The following is a 14,403-nucleotide window of genomic DNA, read 5'->3' as shown; positions in this document are numbered from 1 at the left end:
GGACCACTGCGCGGCTGCCCCGCTGGACTGGGTGGGGGCCGGGCAGACTGGCCCGCCGACCCGCCTCGCCCACCTGCCTGGTCCCCAGCAGTCGCCGCCTCGCCCCCCCACCCCGGCCCTGGCGAGCAGAGCCCCCGCCCCCGCCCCCGCGCCGAGGGCAGTGGTGCGCGCCGCCGGGAGGGTCCCGAGTCCGGATCCAGGAGCGAGGACCAGCCCTTGGGCGGCCCTGGGGTGGGCTGGGGGTAGGGTTTCAGGTCCGGTTCCCGGTGCGGGTCCGGGTCCGAGGACTCGTCCGTCGGCGGGCCAGCGGGAGGGCCGGGGGCGAGTTGCCCTGGGGCGGGTTTCAGGTCCTGGTCCGAGGACTCGACCGTGGGCGGGTCCAGGGGCGGGGCGGGGGGCCGGCTTCGGGTGCGGGCCGGACCAAACCCCGCGGACAGCGCCGCGCAAGCATGGGGAGGCGCTGCTGGCGGCGGCGCGCGCTGGTGGCCGCCTGTCTGGGCGCCGCGCTCCTGCTCCTGGGCGCCGCGCCCCGCGCCCTGCGCCCGGGTGAGTGCCCGCCGGCCCCAGGGCCGCCCCACCAGCGGCCGGACCCCCGACCGGGTGGGGGCACCTACGGTTTCCTCCCGGGCTGGGGGACTGGGGCGGGTGGGCTCAGAAAGGCTCTAAACGCCCGCCCTTGTCCCGGCTCCCCGCAAGGGTCTTGTCCCCTCGGGAGTTGGTCTCCCAAGGCCCGGAGAGGTGAGAGGTGACAGTCCGGGCCTCCCAGCCTTTGCCCAGGGACCAGGTGAGTGGTGGGCGGCGGAGGGCATTAGGCCCACCAGGGAAGTTTGCCTCCTTTGCCTCGAGCTCACCCCGCTTAGAGCCCGGAAACCCCTCCGGGTCCGCGGCCGCGCAAGGGTGGCGGGCTCGACGCTCCGGGTCCGGAGGTGGCCCCTCCGCGCACCGCGCTGCGCCCTGGCGCGCCTGCTCCTTCTGAAGTTCGCACCGGGAAGGACTAGGGTCCTGAGCACCCACCTCATGGTCCGGCGGGGGAAAGAGGCAGCCAGTCGTGACCGCCATGCGGATTTCCAGCTCCGAGCCGGGCATGTGCTGAGTCTTCACTCACGGGAGAGGCCGAGGGGCCCATGGGCGGCCTGGGGCTGGAGGTGCCCAGTCAGAGGCCTGTTCTGACCTCTGCTCTGTTTGCCTTTTCCTGGTGTGAGTGTGAGTGAATGTGAGAGTGTGTGTTGGGGGAATCTGTATCTCCTCCCCCACCCCCTGTGGGCTCTGCAAGAATCCTTGGAATCACACCTTTGGAGCCTTGCAGAGGGGGTCCAGGGAGGAAGTAACCGTGTCCCCAGGTGGGAGGGGACCATGGGAGTGTGGGGTCAGGGTGGCTCAAGAGATGAGGCTGAGGAGACTTTTGGGTCAGCACGTACCCACCTGGCTGGGTCTGGGTGACCTATCCCTGCCCCCCTGCCCAGGGCCTCAGTGCTCCCATCTATAAAATGGGCTGCTCGAGTTCTTCCTTACAGGGTCTCTGGGGAAGTGAAGTTAAATGGGAGCAAACTGCCTGGCTCCCAGCCTCTTCATCAAGCCAGATGTCACATGGGTGGCGTGGTGCCCCCTGCATCCTGGGGTGAGGGGCTTCCTTCTCCTGCTCACCTCAAACCTCTGTGACTGCCTCTGGGCTGGGGTCCAGGTGAGCTGGGCTTGGGAGGCTCCTCGGTGCGCACCAGGGCTCTGCCCAGTCAGTCACCCTGCTGTTCACACCGTCCCCTCCATGTCTGGACACAGCTTCCCAGACCTCGCCGCCTCCCCAGGCCCACGGGAGGGAGCCGCAGTCAGTTTTTCTGTCCCCCGACCAGTTCTGAGGGCTGGGTGGCCATGGGGGTGGTGTTCCTGGCTCCTGGGGAGGGGGTTCCCATGTCCTAGCTGAGCCGAGCGTCCCCCGGCACTGCGTGGGCTGTAGTCCTAGTGTCTGTGGTCATGACACTGGCCACCCACTCTTTCTTGAACAAATGTTTACCAGGACCTAGGGCCAGGCAGGGCACAGTGGTTCCTGGCCCCCAGGGCTCAGGCTCGGGTGTGGGGGGGGAGAGAACCTGCACTTTGCTCCTTCTGACCTCCTCCCTCTCCTGTAGATTAGGAGGGTGCCTCCCATGCCCCCTTCCTAGCCTTTGCTCAGGCCGTTCCCCACCTGAGCCGAACCTGCCTCATGAATACCCTTGGCCATGACCCTCTCCCGCAGCAGCGTGGCCTCACTGCGTCTGGCCTGGCAGACCCTCTGGAACCCTGCTTCCAGCACCCCCAGGTGGGGAGGGGCCTTTCCTCTGCTTCCCAGAGCCCCTCTCTGTTCCTTCTGGACTCTCAGACCTTTCCCCATGGCCTGCTGCCAGCCATCAGAGCTTTGAGGGTGACCTGGACAAGCAAGGGTTAATCAAGCCAACCTACCCTGCTGGCTCTTCTGCCCCCAAGCCCTGAGCTGAAGCCCCTGACCCCAGGAGCCAGTGAGGCTGTGCTAATGGTGGGCTTGCAGGCCCGGCAGAGGGGGCAGAGACAGCGGGGCAGAAAGGGCAGGCTCTCTGTCCAGGGCCTCTGGAAATGGCTTCAACAGGGCCTGCGGCATCTCCGAGTGTGTCCCGGCAGCGTGGCCCGAGCTGGAAGGGGGTGGAGCGTGTGGCTCGTGGCAGGGGGATAGGGCTCCAGGGCCCAGGAGGGACTGCAGCTTCCCTCCAGGCAGGTGAGTCTCCAAAGCGGCAGAAGTTGCCACAAGGTGGCAGGAGAGCCCTGAAGCGGGCTCCACTGCCCCTTTTCTAGTGGGGAGGTCTGGAGCAGCCCAACTGGTGCCCGTCAGGCCAATGCTGACCTAGTGGCCAGGGTCCTGGGGACGAGGAAGATGCCAGAGGAGGTGGGACAGCTGCCTGGGGCACTGCTGCCCTCAGCGCCCTACCCTCGCCCCGGCCCCAATGACAGGCCCACTGTCCCCCCTGCCTGCCCACCCTTGGCTTCCCCTGTGGCTTACCTGGTGGGGTGACTGACTGCTTCTGTGTGATGCCCTTGACCACGTATTCGCTGGGTGCCTGCTTGTGCCAGCGTCAATCTGGGCTGGGGACAGAACTTACTGATAACCTGCCCTCCCAGAGTTTCTGTTTTAACATAAAAACCCCAGATCTGCAGTCTGTACCCTCTGTCCCCAGAGGCACACCCAGGGAGAGCTGTGATGCTGCTGCTTTAGCTCCCGACCCCTGCTGGTCCACAGGGGCCTTGCTGGGAGGTGCTGGGGCCCACCCTACCCCACCCCGTCCTGACCTCCATCCCCTTCCGGGTTCACAGGGTTGAGCATCTTTCCTGAGGTTGGCAATCAGGGGTGTTTCTCTCAGAGCCAGGCTGGGCTTCTGCCCACTTCCAGGGGACCCTGGGTGGGGGGGGCCTTCTTCCCAGGGGGCCCGCCTCTCCCTTCTGGGCTGGACTGCTGCCCTCCTCATCCTCCGGGGCACAGCCCGTCCCTTAGGGCCCCGCTTCCTGTCCGAGGTCCGAGAGTGATGTGGGCTAACAAGGACCTTCTCCCCCAACAGCTTTCCTGGAGGGGCTCCAGGGGGAAGGACCCAGGAGGCTCGGGTGGGGACTGGGGACGCCGGCTCTGACCCCGCTGTCCGTCCGCTGCCTTCTCGGGCACAGCAGCACCTGGGGACCCAGGCCGAGGGAACAACGGTCCACGATGGCCTCGGAGCCCCTGCAGTCGTGCAGTGTAGGGCCCTGTAGGCAGCCACCGTTTCTAATGAGACACCAGGATTTGGTCCCATGCAGAATAAATGCAGAAATGCCCAGTGACTCCTGGTGAGCCAAGGTGCCAGGGCTAGGGGGGTCAGTGAGGACAGGGCCCCTGAGGCCTCAGCAGCAGCCCCTCAGTGCAGGCGTCCGGGCTTGCCCCCGGCTGCCCTGTATCCGCTGCCTCCCCCGGAGCCCCGCAGGCCCCAGCCCGCAAGGTCTCTCAACGCCTGCTCCGTGGCGCCCCAGTGCCCGACTGGACCCCCGACTCCTTCCTGTCCTGGCCCTGGAAGCACAGCAGGTGACGGGTCAGAGACGGGGCGCCCCCAGAGGGCCGTGTCTCAGACTCACTGGGCCAGATGCTCTGCGGTCAGCGGCTCGAACCACGTCTGCATCTCTAGGTCTGGCTTTTCTCTGTGGTGGCCTCACTCCCCGCTCCCCAGCCAGCGGGCAGCGCCTTCTCCCGTGGTTTCAGCCAGGGTCCCAAGGAGGCATCTCATTGGCCTGGATTGGATCACATGGTGCCCATCTCTGAGCCAATCGCTGTGGCAGAAAGGGATGGAATGCTCTGATTGGCCAGACCTGGTCACATGCCCAACCCAGCAGCTACGGGAGTGGGGAGCCTATCAGAACCACATGGAGGGAACAAGCAGGTTTGTGTCTGGAGGGGAATCAGGTGGGCGACCAAAAGGAGGGAGTGTGGCTGCTGGGAGCCCAATCAGTAGATGCTCACCACACTGCTGCCCACTCTCCCGAATTGCCAGAGGGTTCAGAGCTCTAAGGCACCTTCCAGGCCTCCAGAGAGTAAAAGTCAGCTGGCAAAACAGAAGGCTCCAGAGTAGGGACTGGTTGTCTCATTTTGCAGAGGAAGACGCTAAGATCAGTAGAAACGAAGTGACTTGCTTAAGGCCACCCAACTAGGAAGTATGGGTGCCAGGATTTAAATCCATGTCTAAACCCCAACCCTTATGCTTTCTACTGTACAGGGCAGGGGTATTTGGGTTGGGCTTTGAAGGCTGCATAGGAGTTTACCAGGTGGGAAACAACGGAAGAGAATTGCAGGCAGAGGGAGTGGCACAGAAAAGCATGGAGGAGTGAAATGGCCTGGTGCGCTAAGGGATGTGCTGCTCCCTCAAGGGTTCATGAGACGGAGCAGTGAAGTGGAGGCCAGGAAGGTACTGTAGGTTGGTGAGTGGCCTTGAATGGCAGGCTAGGAATTGGGGTGATCGCCCCATGGCCAGGAAGGGCCATCAGTCTTTAAATAAATACTCGCAGACACTAGCTGAGGTACAGGGATTATAAGAAAACAGGACAGTGCACTCCTTGCAGAGCTGACCTTCCAGAGGGGCAGCCAGACATCAGCCCACACAAATCAGATGATCTCAGCAGTAATGAGTGCTGTGAATAAATTAACGGGAGGCTGTTCATTGGAGAGGCCCTCTTTCTGGTGGGACATTTGAGCTAAGATCTGAATGAGAAGTATTGACCCTAAAGTGTAGAGGTTTCTCCTGAGGTGGGGACGCACCTAATGTGTCCACTGACCAGCAGGAGGGCAGTGTGGCTGGAGCTGAGTGAGTGAGTGAGCAGGGAAGGGTGGGGCTGCGCCTGGAGACGCCCTGGAAGGAACTGGGACTTGCCATCAGCCAGCGAGAAGGCACGTGGGCTTTCCATCACACGGTGGTGGGAATAAAACCTGTGATTATCCCAGGCAGAGGGGACGCAACTGTATTGGGAGTGATCTGACCAAGCAGGGTTCTGTTCTGGGCATTGTGGAGCTCAGTGTAGAGTCTGAATCTTAAATACAAGTGGAGAGATGGCTACTTAAAAAAAAAAAAGCGGCAGGATTGCTTTTTTCTCGTGAAGGGCTTGATCTCTGCAGGGAACATCCCTGCCCCGGGCCTGCAGGTCACGAGGGGACCGAATGGGCCGGGCAGCGCTGCTCCTGCCCATCTGTTCTTGCGACACTGGCCCAGCTAGAACTTATTAACCAGAAGCCGCGTCGTAACCTCTACTCCCTGGGCAGGGGGTCACCAAGCACAGCTTCCCCCACGGGTGCAGCCTCAAGTGGCCCAGGTACGGCTGCGCCGGGCCTGTCCTCAGGGTGAGCGGGCCAAGGACCGTTTGTCGGTTTCTCTGTTTTCGGTTTCCCTGTGCGGCGTGCCACCCCCTGGCCTGCGGTGCTGTGAGGATGGGTGGGGTAGTGTGCAGGGCAGGGTAGGGCACGGCAGTAAAGGACGCACTCACGCTGTAGCCTGGGGTCAGGCCTGCTTAAGGCCCTTAATTGCTGTGAGGCCTCAGCAGTTTTCTTTGCGTCTTTGAGCCTCAGTTTCCCCATCTGTCAAGTGGGGATAACAATAGCTCCTACCCCCAGGAGGAGCAAAGCAGGGGCACGGTGCCAGGCTCTCGCCCACTCAGCACCTCCTGCCCGGCTCCCCGGCCTCCCTGCAGGCTCCTGTGCTGCCCAGGACACTCCAGCCCACGTGCAGCAGGCGCTGGGCTGTCAGGCTGGGCCTCACGCTGGCCCACTGGGCCGGGACCCAGGCCTGCTCATGAGTCCGGGGCTGCATGGCTCCCCGGCCTGGACCCCGTGGGCATGGGCCCTGGGCGCCCCCAGACGGCGGGCAGCTCACCCCCTCTGCTTCCCACCCCTTCACACCCAGCTAGTTTGCTTTGAGCTATTTCCGACATCCTGCTGTTGTCTTTCACCTTCTCCAGCCTCTGTCCCTGTCCTCCTGTGTAGCTGCCTTTGTCTCTGTCACCCCTCAGTCCCTCCCACCCTCCTTCTGCCACCCTCTCCCCCTTCTCTCTCCCTCTCTCTCTATAACCTATTTTTGTTTCCTTTTCCAAAGGAGAGCCCGCCTGCGGTTTTGCCTGTGGCTGCTCTGGGCTGGCCCAGGCCCCTCCCTGGCCATGAGGCTGGGCCTGCCCACCTAACCATCTGGCCTGTCTGCTCCACAGCGCCCTTGGCAGGGAGGCCTGAGGGCAGAGGACACAGGCAGGAGGGGCTTGGCGACAGGAGTGAGGGTAGCAGGATGCCTCCATGTGGCCCTCTGAGGACGGCCCCTACCCTCAGAGCCCAGGCCTCCAGCTTCACGGAGGCGAGGCTGGACCCAGGGATCGCCAGCGCATTCCCCTTCGACCCTCCTCCATGGCCACCCTGCCCACCCTGCTGGACCGCGGCTCTTCTGCTCTGTGCAGTGGCAGGGATGGAGCTGGGCGGGCGCAGCCCAGCCCTGTAATCACTGGCCTCGGCTATTCTGGGCCTCTCGCCTTCCACCCACTGGCTCCCGGGGTCTGGGATGGGACCTACTTTCCTGCAGGCTGTGGTCTGGCCAGGAAACGAGAGGCCCCACACAACGCTTGGTGTTTCCGGAAGGCTGCGTGCTTCCGAGTCATGGGGCTCTGGGGTGGAGGTGGCCTAGGTCTGCTCCTCTGCATGCCCCCCGGTGGGCACCAGCCTTTTCTCCATCCCCAGCCGTGACCCTGAGGGAAGCTCTTCCCGTCTCAGAGGCTCCACTTTCCCATCGGCAAAGTGGTGAGGCGGACCCCCCCTCCCAGGGCTGTGCGTGGTGCTGGGCTAGTGTGGTGCCCGCAGCTCCTGGGGCCTCCCTGCCAGCCGGCAGCCAGGAAACAGAGGTTCAACTCTTGGGACCACCGATGACCCCCAAGACCCGGGCAGGCCCTGAGGGCCTCACCCCTCCACGTGCCCTGGTCACAGGAGAGCTTGGTCCTTGTTCTGGGGACACTGGAGTGGGGAGGGGCCCTGAGGCTGCCAGAGGCCTGGCAGGTGGCCTGGACAGCGGGCTTCAGGTACACACAGAGGGCTCTGGAGGCCGGGGCACGGCCTGTCCGCCTGTCATTTACTGGTTCATTCAACCACCTCCGCCAGACACTGCTCCAGATCAGCGGTTCTCAACGTGCACTGCCGGGCCAGCAGCAACAGCACGCCTACACTGTCAGAAACACAGACTCATGGGCCCCGCTCCACACCTACAAGGGCCAGAACCTCTGGGTATGGGGCCAGGCCACCTGTGGTTCAACAGGCCCCATGCACGCTCAAGCTGGAGAACCACTGCTTGTGGTCAACTGGCCAACAGATCAGTTCATCAGATTTTCCAGGTTTGCTTGTTTGCCAAAGACTTGTCTTAAGGAAAAGTCTTGAATCCTGGCAGCATTTTAAGACTCTTCATTTGGTTGAAAGCCAAGGATCATGGAAACGTTCGTTCTTTTTATGAATATATTATTTTCTCATATGATCCTGAATTCTTAAAGATATTCCTCTTATGAATATTCCATATTCTTATGAATTCAATAATTTCTCAGTAGCCATGGAATATATTTAAATTTGTAAACCAGATTTACACATGTTCTTGTATATATTATTTTTTATGGTCAATATTATTTATTTTTATTGAGATAATACTCTCATTCTACAAAATTCACGTTTTTAAAGTGTACAGTGGTTTTAAGCATATTCAAAAGCTGTGCACTGTCACAGCTGTACAAACCCAGAACATTAGCCACTAGCCCTGCCCCACATGTTCCCAGTGCCTGCGTGCCCCCCCTCCCCCCATCCCACCCAGAGCCCCTGGAAACCAGTCATCTACTTCCTGCCTCTATGGATTTGCCTGTCCCGGACGTTTTATATAGATGGAGTCAAACAATGTGGGTAGGGCCTTCTGTGACGCTTTTTTTACTCAGTGTCAGGTTACAAGGTGCATCCACATGGTAGCAGGTGTCAGTGCTTCACTCCTTTTTATGGCCATTAAATCTGTTAGCTGTGGGTTTTTCCCAGATGGCCTTTATCAGTTTGATGATGTTCCCTTCGATTCCTAGTGTTTTCATCATGAAACGGTACTGAATTTTGTGTAGTGTTTTTTCTGCATCTCTTGATGATCATGTGGGGTTTTTTCTTTATTTTATTAACATGGTGTATTACCTTGATTGATATTTTTATGTTGAACCAACCCTGCATTTCTGGAGTAAATCTCAATCGGTCATGGTGTATAACCCTTTTTACATGTTAATGGATCTAGTTAGCTAGTTCTTCCTTGAAGATTTTGCATCTATATTCACAAGAGATACTGGTATATAGTTTTCTTTTTTTGTGACGTCTTTGGTTTTGGTATCAGGGTAATACTGGGTTCATATGACGAATTGAGAAGTGTTCTCTCCTCTTCTGTTTTGTTTGTTTGTTGAAGAGTTTGGTAGAGATTGGTGTTACTTTTTCTTTAAATATTTGGTAAAATTCACCAGGGAAGCAATCTGATCCTGGGCTTTTCTTTGTGGAAATTTTTAAAAATTACTAATTCAATCTCTTTACTTGTTATACGTCTGTTGAGATTTTCTATTTCTTCTTGAGTCAATTTCAGAAATTTGTGTCTTTCTAGAAATTTGTCAGTTTCATATAGGTTAAATTTACTGTTGTACAGTTGCTCATATTGTATTCTTCAACCCCTTCTTATTTCTGTAAGGTCCACTACTAATGTCTCCTCTTTCATTCCCATTTTCAGTAATTTGCATCTTCATTCTTTTTTTCTTGGTCAGTCTAGCCAAAGACTTGCCAATTTGGGTGATTTTTTAAAGACTGCATTATAATTTATTAGTTTATTAATAACTATAATCATATTTAAGGAAAACATGAGTCTTTGGTAGTTTCGGGAAGATTGAGGAACGCAGCGATGAGACAGAGAGCACCCCTGTCCTCGGAGGCTGCCAGTCTGGGCGAGAGCAAAACCTGCGTTTACCATGAGGCGACACACACACCAGCAGGGGACGTACAGGCCACTGTAGGTGTCCCCAGTGGGTCACCTGAGCTGGTCACCTGCTCACCAGCAGAGAGCTGGCAGCTTGGCTGTGCCACGTCTGCTGCTGCCTAGCCCTTTCTGTCCGCCTGTGCCCGGGGCCAGGGGAGGCTGGACCCAGCCAGCCTGCTGAGCCCTAACCCTCAGGGCTCCATGCACGTGGCTGGCAGAGGTGGGGCATGAGATGAAGGCAGATGGAGGTGGGAGAGGTTGGGTGGTCAGGGCATTCCCGGAGGGCGGTGGTTTCCACCTTCCCTCTTGTTCCCTCCTGCCCGGCCCCCTCCAACTGCGGAGGGCAGGACGTGGGGGCAGGAGTGACACCAAGCACCCTGCCCTGGTGGACGATGGGCCCTGTCAGTGCCCCCAGAGACAGGCGGGACACAGGCGGGAAACTGAGTCCCAGAGGTGGATCCAACGTGCCGAGGTGAGTTGGCCAAGCCCCCAGGAACACGGCCAGTCTGTCTGGTGCAGCAGTGAACGCCCCTCTCCTTACTCCCCCAGCGTTTGAAAACAGGGCCGTGGGCTCCAGCTGGCTTGGCGGCAAGAGGAGGAGTCCCCTGCAGATGCTCTACGACCTGTACCAGGTAGGTGGACAGACGCCCCGTCCCTCCCTCCACCTCCAGCCACAGGAAACCCCGAGTTCCCACGTGGACCTGCTGCCGTGGGGCTGCAGCCACAGCCAGCCTCTGTCCGGGAGGGAATGCTGGGCTGTGGCAGGGCAAATCGTGGGGCAGGCTGAGAGACCTGGGGTCTCCAGCTGTGGACTGAGGCCACACTCTCTGCAGCACTGTTCCACGTGGCAGACAGAACGACCAGCGGGCTGTGTGCCACCCACGGCAACAGGCGGCAGCCAAGGGACCGCCGATCTCAGTCCTGCTGTGACAGAGGGAGACAGGCGGGTGCCCCCTCACCAACAGGGGGACCTGCAGGGACCACACACTGTGCCCACTGGGAGCACACGTCTGGCTCACACACACCCCAGCAGGCACACTCAGCACTACCGAGCGCCTGCGGTTCACCTGGGTCCCTGCCCTTGAGGCGCTGACGGTCCCACGGGGGGAGGATGGCGTCTGATGGCTTCCCGCACCAGCCTGCACTGACTTGGGTCCAGGCTGCCCTGAGCTCTGACGGGAGGGCGCAGTGTAGATGAAGACCCTCTCTGAGAAAGGGACACAGGGCCTGCAGAGGGAGAGTGAAGATGCAGATGGGGGCACCAAGTACCTGGCGGTGGCAGAGGGCCATAGTGGGGCAAGGGCAATAGGGAGCCGGGGAGAAGGACCACACTGGGCTGGGGAAGGCGGCTGCTCACCGAAGCCCTGAGGGCTGAGCCCACGGCACCCACGCCCTTGGGGTGCAGGTGGGAGGCCTTGGTTCAGCGAGGGTGACAGGCTTGCCCTGGGCCACACAGCAAGCGGAGGGCAGGCCAGCCTCTCAGCAGGCTTCTGAGGGGCAGGTGGGGCTGGCTCGGCCCCCTCGCAGCCTGAGTGCCCAGTGGCCGTTTCGTGTCAAGGCATCCTGCAGCTGGACGAACAAGAGCAGAGAAACGGTCTGACCGACAAGTGCTGACCGTGCACCAGGCACTCGAGTTCCGGGAGCCCACGCAGGCCTCACGGCAATCCTGTACGATGGGGCGTCATTATCCCCGTTTACCTATGGCACTGTCCCTTGGCACAGGGAGGCCAAGGACCCTGAGGTCACAGAGCTCGTAAGGACTAGACCCTGGCTGAGGGTCAGCCAGGCTGGCAGGGATGAGGGCTGTGGCTGTAGGACTCTGTCCTGAACCGGTGGGCACAGCCCCGGCTTCTGAATCCTGAGGGACCCGAGGTGGAGTCCCAGCTTCTCTCCTTGACAGCTGCAGGCAACCCACTTCCTCTGAGGCTGTTTTCTCTTCTGTAAAATGGAGAAAGCAGTGCCTGTCTTGGTATTCATGGGGTTGCAAACAAGAGAAAAGCTAGCTGAGGCCAATTTAAGCCATCGGGACACTCACTGCTTACATCTCAAGATGCTCAGACACCAGCAGCCCCTGGTTCGGCACAGGGCTCATCACCATCCTCCGGACGTTACTACTGTGTAAGCTACTGGTCTTACACCCCACCCTGGTTTTAGGGAGCGGTGAGCAGATACTCAGTTTGCCCCGGCGCTTAGTGCTCTGACGTCAGACGTCTTTACCAGGCTGACTCTGACGTCGCACGTCCGTTCTCCGGCTCTCAGGGTCCAGAGTGCCGTGCACGCGATCAGTCACATCCTGCACGCGCCTCAGGCCAGGTAGATTCACTTCCCCCCATCCAGGCCCCCTGTCTCCCGCGCGGCCCTGACCCAGCCCGGTCCTGTCCCCGCAGGGCCCACGCTCCGCGCTGGCCGAGGTGCACCGGCAGCGGCGCGACCTGCTGCGCCGCGCCTGCAGCCGCCACACGCGCCGGCAGCGCCTGCTGCGGCCGGAGGACCTGCGGCACGTGCTGGTGGACGACGCGCACGGCCTGCTCTACTGCTACGTGCCCAAGGTGGCCTGCACCAACTGGAAGCGCGTGCTGCTGGCGCTAAGCGGCCGCGGCCCAGGAGACCCGCGCGCCATACCCGCGCACGAGGCACACGCGCCCGGCCGCCTGCCCTCGCTGGCCGACTTCAGTCCGGCCGAAGTCAACCGGCGCCTGCGCGCCTACCTGGCCTTCCTGTTTGTGCGCGAGCCCTTCGAGCGCCTGGCCTCGGCCTACCGGAACAAGCTGCAGCGGCCCTGGGGCGCCACCTTCCAGCGCCGCTTCGGCACCGGCATCGTGCGGCGTCTGCGGCCGCGCCCGGGCCCCGACGCGCTGGTCCGCGGCCACGACGTGCGCTTCGACGAGTTCCTGGCCTACCTGCTGGACCCGCGCACGCGCCGCGACGGGCCCTTCAACGAGCACTGGGAGCGCGCCCACGCGCTCTGCCACCCGTGCCGCCTGCGCTACGACGTCGTGGGCAAGTTCGAGACGCTGGCGGAGGACGCGGCCTTCGTGCTGAGCCTGGTGGGCGCGCCCGGCCTGCGCTTCCCCGAGCCGCCGTCCAGGGCCCGGGCCGCCGCGCGCGACCGTGCCGCGCACCTCTTCCGCGACATCAGCCCCTTCTACCAGCAGCGCCTCTACGGCCTCTACAGGATGGACTTCCTGCTCTTCAACTACTCCGCTCCCTCCTACCTGCGGCTGCGCTAGCCCTGCGGGCGGGGGGGATGGGGCGCGGAGACTGCGCATGCTGCGGGGCCCTGACTCCGCCCCGAGAGCCGCCACCCCCGCGCTCTCTCACCCTCGGCCCGCCCACCCGGGCCAACCGCATCCCCGGTGCAGCCCCCGTGCAGCCCACCTCCCCGCAAGGGGGGCTGGACCCCTGGGTGCCTGCCTCCTGCTTCGTCGAAGCGCCCCAGCCGACGGGTGCTTCCCCAGGACCCCTGAGTGGCTGAGGATGGGATAATAGGTTTCTAGGTTGCGAGCGCCTGTTTTTTGTCCACTCTGTCCCGGAACCTATCCGTGGCGCAAGATTAGAACGCTGGCTCAGCGCAGCCTGTGGCCCATCCCGGGGCCCTCCCCACCTCACCTGCCCTGGTGAGGACGGCCCTGGACAAGGAGAGAAGCCCGTCCCCCCTCCCCGGGCCAGGCCCAGGGCAGGCCCAGCCTTGTCGCCAGCTCCGCTCAGGCGGCGACCGTGAGCTGCCGGCCACCTGGGCGTCCTGAGCCGGGAGCTCCCCGAGGGCCCTATCTGGTCTGACCCCCCCTTGGTCTCTGTCCCGCTCGGTCTTCCTGAGCCCACAGAGCCCAGGTTGCAACGTAGTGGCAGACTTTATACGACCTTGGTGAGCTGGGGAGCTCATGTTTTTGAAATAAATGTGTTTTGTTACTTTCTGACATTTTAGAGTTTCTGTGTCTCATTTTGCCATTTGTTCTGGGGGCATGAGGTTGTCTGATCTTGAGCCTGGGTCACCTTCACAGCAGCCCACAGGTACCAGAGGTTATGTGGGGAGTGGGATAGGGAGGGGGTACACCATGGGGAGGGTGCTACATTCTGGCTCAAGGGGCGACAGTGACACTTGGGGGAAACCTATCCTTTTACTCTGCCTGGGTCGAGGCTTAAAGGCAAACCAGCTCAGCCAAGCCCTGCGGTTCGGGCTGCCTCCTGCCCTGGTGGGTGTGTGTGTGTGTGTGTGTGTGTGTGTGTGTTGTGTGTTGGGCTGCTTGGCAATGAGGATCCCCCCTCAGAAGCTACACACACGCTGTTACATCATGCCGTCGATGCCCCGATGACACACAGCTTTGTTCCAAGCTCACTCAGCGCCCACGCAGCCTGTGATGTGACCTGTTTGCTGAGTTACCTCCATCCAGAAGCCACACCCCAGGGGCATCACAATTACAAGTCACCCTCCTGCTCTGCCGTGACACTGCGTGCTGTCAGCCCTCAGCACCTGCTGTGGTCTGGCACTCATCACACGCGCACACACTCCCTCAGGTGGGGCAGCAGTGCACGCGCCCCGTGTCTCTGTGTCACACTCTCCACAGCCCACCACACGGCCCTCCCCTGTGCCCTGCCCTCGCCTGCCTTGGGGTATCTGCCTGCTCCGAGCTCTCTGGCTGGTGGCAGAACACCTGTCCTCCCAGAGCACAGGCTGTCAGCCAGCCTCCCAGAGCTGGGGTCCCGGCTGGGTCACTGGACGATCCGAGAGAGGCAGGGTCTCATGGGCAGAACTGGACAAGTCGTGAGGGCGCCCAGGGGGCTCTCAATCAGGCACCCCCATCAGGGATTCTACTAAAACCAGACACAAGTTCCTAAAGGGATTGAGGTCACCAGCTGAAGGTCCCAAGCGTCTACCTTGCTCACCATTGTCTCGTTT

General features: G+C 61.0%; 2 protein-coding genes across 3 annotated transcripts in view; one reads left to right on the top strand and one right to left on the bottom strand.

Annotated features, from left to right (window-relative positions):
• UROC1 (urocanate hydratase 1) overlaps positions 1–1,181 on the bottom strand; it is a 38,041-nt gene extending 36,860 nt beyond the window's left edge. For both annotated transcript variants that reach the window (XM_061197374.1, XM_061197375.1), the window contains exon 1: positions 1,015–1,181. In XM_061197374.1, coding sequence (XP_061053357.1) covers positions 1,015–1,086 — 72 coding nt within the window. In that variant the 5' untranslated portion in view covers positions 1,087–1,181. The remainder of the gene's footprint in view (positions 1–1,014) is intronic.
• CHST13 (carbohydrate sulfotransferase 13) lies at positions 450–13,425 on the top strand. The gene is made up of 3 exons (XM_061197376.1): positions 450–546; positions 10,056–10,138; positions 11,894–13,425. Exons 1-3 carry the CDS (start codon positions 450–452, stop codon positions 12,734–12,736), a joined length of 1,023 nt encoding a protein of 340 aa, XP_061053359.1. The 3' UTR covers positions 12,737–13,425.
• Positions 13,426–14,403: the final 978 nt, after the last annotated feature.

This window comes from Eubalaena glacialis, chromosome 7 (assembly GCF_028564815.1).
Source record: "Eubalaena glacialis isolate mEubGla1 chromosome 7, mEubGla1.1.hap2.+ XY, whole genome shotgun sequence".
Classification (NCBI taxonomy): domain Eukaryota; kingdom Metazoa; phylum Chordata; class Mammalia; order Artiodactyla; family Balaenidae; genus Eubalaena; species Eubalaena glacialis.
Note: the sequence above shows the minus strand (reverse complement) of the source record. Positions and strands in the feature narration are given on the sequence as shown.

Excerpts from the sequence above, each read along its gene's own strand:
- CHST13 (XM_061197376.1), top strand. The coding sequence starts at position 450 with ATGGGGAGGCGCTGCTGGCGGCGGCGCGCGCTGGTGGCCGCCTGTCTG. Across the intron at positions 547-10,055 it reads GCCCCGCGCCCTGCGCCCGG|CGTTTGAAAACAGGGCCGTG; the intron begins GTGAGTGCCCGC and ends TTACTCCCCCAG. Across the intron at positions 10,139-11,893 it reads TGCTCTACGACCTGTACCAG|GGCCCACGCTCCGCGCTGGC; the intron begins GTAGGTGGACAG and ends CTGTCCCCGCAG.